At 41.3% G+C, this 7,109-nt stretch overlaps 1 protein-coding gene across 1 annotated transcript; it reads right to left on the minus strand.

Annotated features, from left to right (window-relative positions):
- Positions 1–325: 325 nt before the first annotated feature.
- Positions 326–6,847, minus strand: LOC136424243 (zinc finger CCHC domain-containing protein 17-like). The gene is made up of 7 exons (XM_066412776.1): positions 6,653–6,847; positions 5,252–5,309; positions 4,504–4,604; positions 3,230–3,318; positions 2,390–2,490; positions 1,399–1,541; positions 326–654 (listed from the first exon to the last, which is right to left on the minus strand). Exons 1-7 carry the CDS (start codon positions 6,737–6,739, stop codon positions 436–438), a joined length of 798 nt encoding a protein of 265 aa, XP_066268873.1. The 5' UTR covers positions 6,740–6,847; the 3' UTR covers positions 326–435.
- Between the last annotated feature and the right edge of the window lie 262 nt (positions 6,848–7,109).

Raw genomic sequence — 7,109 nt, forward strand, 5'->3', positions numbered from 1 at the left:
CAAGGACAGGGATAGTAATGTCAGTGTGAACATTTTTCAGTACCAAGGACAGGGATAGCAATGTCAGTGTGAACACCACTCAGTACCAAGGAAAGGGATAGCAATGTCAGTATGAACGTCATTTAGTACCAAGGACAGGGATAGTAATGTCAGTGTGAACATTTTTCAGTACCAAGGACAGGGATAGCATTGTCAGTGTGAATATCATTTAGTACCAAGGACAGGGATAGTAATGTCAGTGTGAACATTCTGCAATACCACGGACAGGAACAGCAATGTCAGTTCGAACATTCTTCAGTACCATGGACAGGAACAGCAATGTCAGTGTGAACATAATTCAGTACCAAGGACAGGTATAGCAATATCAGTGTGAAAAAAAATTCCACTAACACAGTAATGCAAACTTTGTGATGATTCTAAAATGCCATGCAAACACTATCTCTTGTGCTTCTTATGTCTTTTGTGAGATCTGTTGTCTGAGTCACTCTCTGAATCAGAGTCGCTCACTCGAGCTGTTTTGTGTTCCTTCTTGTGTTTGTGTTTATGTTTGTGTCTCTTTCTGTAACGATCTTCCTCTTCAGAACTAGAGTCTTCGGAGCTGCTGTCATCGGAGTGATGCTTGTGCTTCTTCTTTGACTTTTTGTGCTTCTTTTCCTGGAGAAATAGGAGAAAAGGAATAAAAGATTAATTTCTACCAAACAAACCAGAAGTAAAAAAAACATACCTTTCGAAAAAGAATAGGGGCATGCCCCGGTGTGCGATGGTCCAAATTCCTTCTATCTGGAGTTGGTGATTCACTACAAATCACCCGGATGGAGGCCTGGCGAACCTCCGTCTCGTATCAGCCATACAGTGATTTACACCATTCACCCGGACGGGAGAACTGGCGCATCCCCGTCTTGTATCAGCCAACGTATGTCACCCCGTAAGGGGCGGTATAACCCTGACGGTGCAAAAGCATGTCGACTGATGATGATGAAGAAAACTCAGATTTCTACAAGCAAACTTTCCTGATACTATACACATCTTGTAGTAGATACCATGCATGCTTGTTGCCATGACTTCTTTCCTTGTTTCTATTTTCCTTTTAAATCCTGAAACTTTAGCGATGGTTTTATTTTTGCAGTTTTCCTGGTTGCCTCTCCACCGCAAATTCACAAAATCATACCACCACCAATATGCACATTTAAGTTTGCGTGGTTTTTATTTCGCGCAGGGGCGAAAAAGGCGTGCTCGCAGTGCTTTTAAGTTTGCGGCAGCACTATAGTCACACACTGCTTCAGTATTAGACAAAAACGTTTGCGGTGAAATGGTCTCCGCGGAAACCACAAACATAAAACCACCGCAAACATTTCTGCATTTACAGCAATGCCTCAGGATGCACTTTTCTAAAAGTACCTTCTTCTTCTTCTTCCTCTTCTTTGACTCCTGTGCTGCGGCCTGTGGGGTTGGTTGTTGTGCAGACGTTGTTTCGTCTTCCTCGGGCAAGAGTTCGTATTTTTTCCCGTCCCCACTACTGAAACAGTCTTGCGCCATATGCCCTGAAATAAACAACAGCCTGTCTTAACTGCTAAAGAAGAATAAAGACAAAAAAACCTGCATTCATGGAGGACAAACAAATTATTGTGTTTTGTCTTAAGCTTTTGTTCCTGACCTCACAGCAAACATTAAGAAATCTTGCCAAGCTGAAAAAATGAATGCACCATATATTGATCAGATGATGACTAATGGTAATGTAAGTCTGGAAATGTTAGCAATGATTTTTTAAGGTTTTTAATGGTGTCCTCATACATTGAATTCATGACACCATGAATATTTATTTCCAATGCACTACTACATTGTACTCTACTAAAGAATCGCTACAACTGCAAACTTAAAACACGACCGACCTTTCCCCTTTAACCATGAAATCAAATAAATGCGTATAAACAATGAAGGTTCTGATGACTAACTAATAGAGCTGTGTACCTAAAGAAATTTTAGGTATAGGTACAGGTACACGGGTTTAGGTACAGGTCCGGACCTGAACCTTTACCTAAACTACTTGACTGTTCAGAAAATGGTAGACTTTCAGTAAGGACAAAAGCATGTTTACAGATGAAAATTTGACTCCAGCCTGGCAAATGGGCTTTATGTGCTGGAGTATAGTATAGACGTGGCTTTAGTGCACTGTCACAGTATTTCATAGTAATTCTATCTGTCAAATTGGCCATCCCCTGAGTCAGACTTGACCTGATAAGTACTGGTCCAGTACCGGTCCACCAGGGTTCAGGTATTTTGGACCTGTACCTAATTGATTGTACCCGGTACTGTATCGGACTGTACCGGTACACAGCTCTACTAACTACCATCAATTAGACTTGAGAAAAACATGTAAAATGTTGGCTACCTTTGCCGCCACATTTTCTACAGGTTGTGTTCAGCACAGCTCCAAGGGTGATCTTGTGTCGCTCGTAATTCTTGGGGTTCCTCTTCCGCTGTTCTTCCATACTAAAACAAGAAATTTGCAGTGTCATTTCTTGGCCACTTGCAATAATTTGAAAGTATTAGAAAAGGTTCCATATTTTGTCAAATATCATAAGTTGTCTACTTCTATTCCTGATATAAATCATTAAATGTATTTGTCTTAACACAATTTTGAAGCTTATAACGTGCGAATTCAATACCACAAATATGTCTCCCTTGTTTTGACTAATGTACTACAAAATATTGTTTCAAGCGCAAATTTAAAACACAGCAACAACCCACCCTCCTAAAAGCAGGACCCCTATCGCTCGATTCATTGGCTCGCTTGCGTAGGGGTCCTAGGCCTGCTCTTTAGCCCCCAGTAGACACGGTTCTGGCGACGTTACTGACAGTTGCTCATGACTAATTAATAAGCTATCCTTATTTGGCAAAATTTGGCGGTTAATTTGTTCGGAACCTAAAGTAACAATGTGAGACGTATCCTGATTGGTTGATAGCTTCCCAGCGTCCTTTGCGCTTTTGCCTAGATGAGGTTTAGCGCTAGCAAACCCTCTGATTGGCTGAAGCTGTTTTGGTGGCGACGGCGCCAGTACCGTGTCTACCGGGGCTGAAGAGCAGGGCCCCTACGCGAGCGAGCCAACAAATCGAGTGATAGGGGTCCTGTTTTTAGGAGGGTGCAACAACCTTGTTTTCCTTCCAACAGCAACATAAAACGACTGCAAAGGTACATGAATTTACAGTAGTGAAACTATGATGACCCCACCTCTGGGCAACATTGTTGGGGTCAAGGTCGTGGCCGTCCCCTTGGTTCACGACCTTCATGGACAGTGAGATCTTCCCATTCCCACCTTCCTGGAATAAAGAAGAACACATAAAATCAGGATTTTTTCTGTGTTCTGAAACCCATTGTGTTCCCAAAGCTTTAGAACTAAGTAAATGTTTAAATGGTACAACTTTCTGATATCAGCCAAAGAAACAATAGATATAGTTGTCTGTATAACGCAAACTCCAGCTGTCCGGGGATTTCTGTCTACTCCCCGTGGCGAGGCGGTTACAGGGCGGCGAGCAGTCACAGGAGGCTTGATTGAATTCAGGCTATAAATATAGCAGTTGAATAAAAAGAAATACCCAATATTTCTTCACCTATGAGTAAAGCCCATCTTGGTCAAACTGTAGATAAGCAAAAATATGACTGACGTGACACTGCATTTTAATTGGTTTAACTGCTAATTTTGATTTGCAACTAATTACAATATTGGCCTTGATCTCCATGACGATTGGGGTGAAAATCTTTAAGTTTTCAGACCATAATTTTTTTCCTGGCAATCCTCAATACTAGTATTGTTGCACGTTCACTGAGATCTACAGGCATTCCAAAAAAAAAAACATTCAAGAAGAAAATCTAATGAATTTTCACCCCAACATCTCCTTGTTTTTGGAGATTAGATTGGCCTATAAGCTAGTTCAAGATTTGAAGTGCGCCTGCACAGTGTGATGTACTGTGGGTAAAGTTAAGGCCCCTGGCCATTGTTTATGTATTGTCAGGGGTCCACAATGCATCAGACTGTGCATGCGCACTTCAAACCACAAACTACCTTATACTGTTATAGGTAAGAGACATGTTGCTAAGGTATCCAGTGTTCTCGCCAGGCCTTTTCAGCATAGGGCCCCCTATGCTGTGATTTGGACCCCCTATACTGTGATCTGGACCCCTATGCTGTGTTTCAAGCAGCATAGGGGTGTTTCTTTCAGGGACAAACCTTGTGACCCTTCATAAATCTTATAAAAAGTTCATATTTGGCTTTAGAATGAGGCTGTGACAGAGGAAAACACTACTTCACAAAATTTATCCCTCAAAATGCATGAGATAATGTCTCATTGGGTCATGAATTTACAAATTTTCCGGGGGACCATGCCGGACTCCCTACTCTGGTCATGTCTTCAGCACTCCACGCGTGACTTGCACCGCTAAAATTGGCCTTCTGTACCTGACCCCTATGCTGTGAAAAAATTCTGGTGAGAACACTGGTATCTTACCCCGAGTGAGATGACCTTACAGTACACCCTGTCTCCCATGTCTACAACCTCCTTTGGGTCCTCTACCCGAGACGCAGACATCTGGGACTTGTGCACCAAACCTAGAGAAGAAAAAAAAAGAATTATTCATACAATGCGTAAACATGTACTAGTAAGTAACCTCCATTAACATTAATCCGCCAGATTACATAAATCCGGCACTTTGAAAAACAGTGTATTTGAGATATCTCTAGTGCAGCACCCCTCAGTACAGGTATGCATGTAGTTTAAATATACAGGAGTGCATTATACTGGGGGACGTTGGGTTGGAGATCTGTTTGGACGTATCTTTTCAGGGTGGTGGAATTATATACCCTGTTGGGATAATGTTAGTAGATGTTACATAAATGTACATGTAATTGGTATTCCATCTCAACCATGTACTGTATACATGTATATTTCGCTGTTTATGTCACTTACATGTTAGTTAGGTTTATGTTAAACGACCTGTATCTAGCCCCTAGGGGCACGAATGTACAATAAAGGTCTTCATTCATTCATTCTTTCATTCATTCTTAAACACGGTTTACATATCAGTGACATTTACATATGACAAATACGAGTCAGTGAGTTTGTCATGAAAAAGCTCAAATTCCGGGGGTTTTCAGTTACATGTTATATAATTAATAAAAGTGCTTGTCAGTAACAATAAAAGATTATCTGAGCCAAAATTGAAAGACTTAAAAGCATTTCTTAACATCATATTCACCGTTTTTCTTGCATCCAGGAATCTTAATAAAACATCCGTATGGCTGGAGTGAGACAACCTGCATAAAAACATGTCGTTCAACATATCAGTCGATTTGAACAAGATATGTTACAGTTATTATTTACAATATCTATATACTCAACCGGTATGGTCCTCAGGCATAAATGAATAAAAAGAACGTATACCTGGCCTGCTTATCATCTTCGAATTCTTAATACCTCGGACAGAAGTATCATGCATGGACACAGTTTCCCCATCCATTAGCAAATTTACTGGGGCATGCTTTACTGGGGCGTACTAGTACAGTAGAATCCGCTTAACTGCACCACCCATTTGTCAGCGTTTTTGGTGCAATTATCCGGCTGGTGCAATTATGCGAAATGCCCAGCTGGACCGCACCACCATGGGGCAGGGGGTGTATTGTTAGTCAGAAACACTAGCATAAAGAAAACAGACGAATTGACCCTTTCCTGAAAATAAAGAAATGACTAGACTACGAACCTGTTTTGATTTTGCATTCTTTCATTTTTCCATGCGATCTACCGCATTACAACAAACGTAATGTTACAGGGGAGGCATTCTGAAACATCGTCATGCCACTCATGGGATAACAATCTCCGTGTTACATTACGTAGAGCGCAGTTGTCGATTTACGTAAATCATGTACCGCCATGAAACTAGGAATTGAAACTAAAACTTGGTTACTGATTACGGGTGACCCGACCGGGACCTCCCATACGATTCCTATCAACATAACTGTCAATGAAGACCGCCTCTTTTTGTTACTCAAAACAGTTTTAAACATATTGGCGGTATTGCGCCTTTACACCGGCAGGCATCGGCTCATTTGTACCGCGTTTGCCGATTTTAGCGCACCCTTTCAGTTAACTTGTCGAGGATTTTGGAAAAAAATGGTGCAGTTATCCGGCATTGGTGACCATGCGCGGTGCAGATATGCGAAGTCACTAACAATGCAGTGAATGGGAACCGGTTTTGGATATTGGGATTCGGTGCAATTAAATGGAAGGTGCGTTTATCCGAGGTGCAATTAAGTGGCTTCTACTGTATGTTTATTCCGGGGGGAGGTTTATTAGATTTTGAAGATTTGTCCGGGGGGTATGTTTATCGCCCCCCCCCCCCCCCCCCACACACACACACACACACCAGAAGGAAAATGAATTTGACTGGTGCATATAAATTATAATTTTGCTCCAGCTATTATCTCTTCATTTGTTCTAAACATAACTTTTTTTCCAGATTTTTTCCTGCACTCTATGCATGCTGTGCCTCTATATATCATTTTCAAAGTACTGATATCATTTCAGATGAGTGAAAACACGTTTTGGATTTTGAGGTTTCTCAGCCAGTTCTTCAAGAAAAACAACAACAAAGCAAACTCACCTCTCCCTGGAAGATGGTATTCATGGCCGGAAGGTTCTCCTCCGCCTGTCTATCTCCCCGGTCCCGGTAGTGGTCCCTTCCCGACATTTTCTACTTTCTAATATTTAAAGTTTCAGCTAAAACAACTTAAATCTTTGTAGCATTTTACTAGTACAGCCTTTCGTTTGGGGAGGGGGGCGGTAAGAAACGAAATGAGAAGCCAAAATTATCAAAGGCTCTTTATGGAGTATACACACACTCTCGCCAAACTGTATCAAAGCAGTTCCAGATGAATTCGTTGCCTAAAAATCCGTGTAAAAATCTCAAAAACTCTCTTAAAGTAGATAAAACACGATCAGACCTATAAATAATCAGAACAAGTCTACTTTTTTGCTAAACATTCGCGTTATTGTATTCTCAAAACTACCACAAGAGCCCCGAATATTTTCCTTGCTCATGATTGGTTCTTCAAAGAAAA

Source organism: Branchiostoma lanceolatum, chromosome 18 (genome assembly GCF_035083965.1).
Source record: "Branchiostoma lanceolatum isolate klBraLanc5 chromosome 18, klBraLanc5.hap2, whole genome shotgun sequence".
NCBI classification, from domain to species: domain Eukaryota; kingdom Metazoa; phylum Chordata; class Leptocardii; order Amphioxiformes; family Branchiostomatidae; genus Branchiostoma; species Branchiostoma lanceolatum.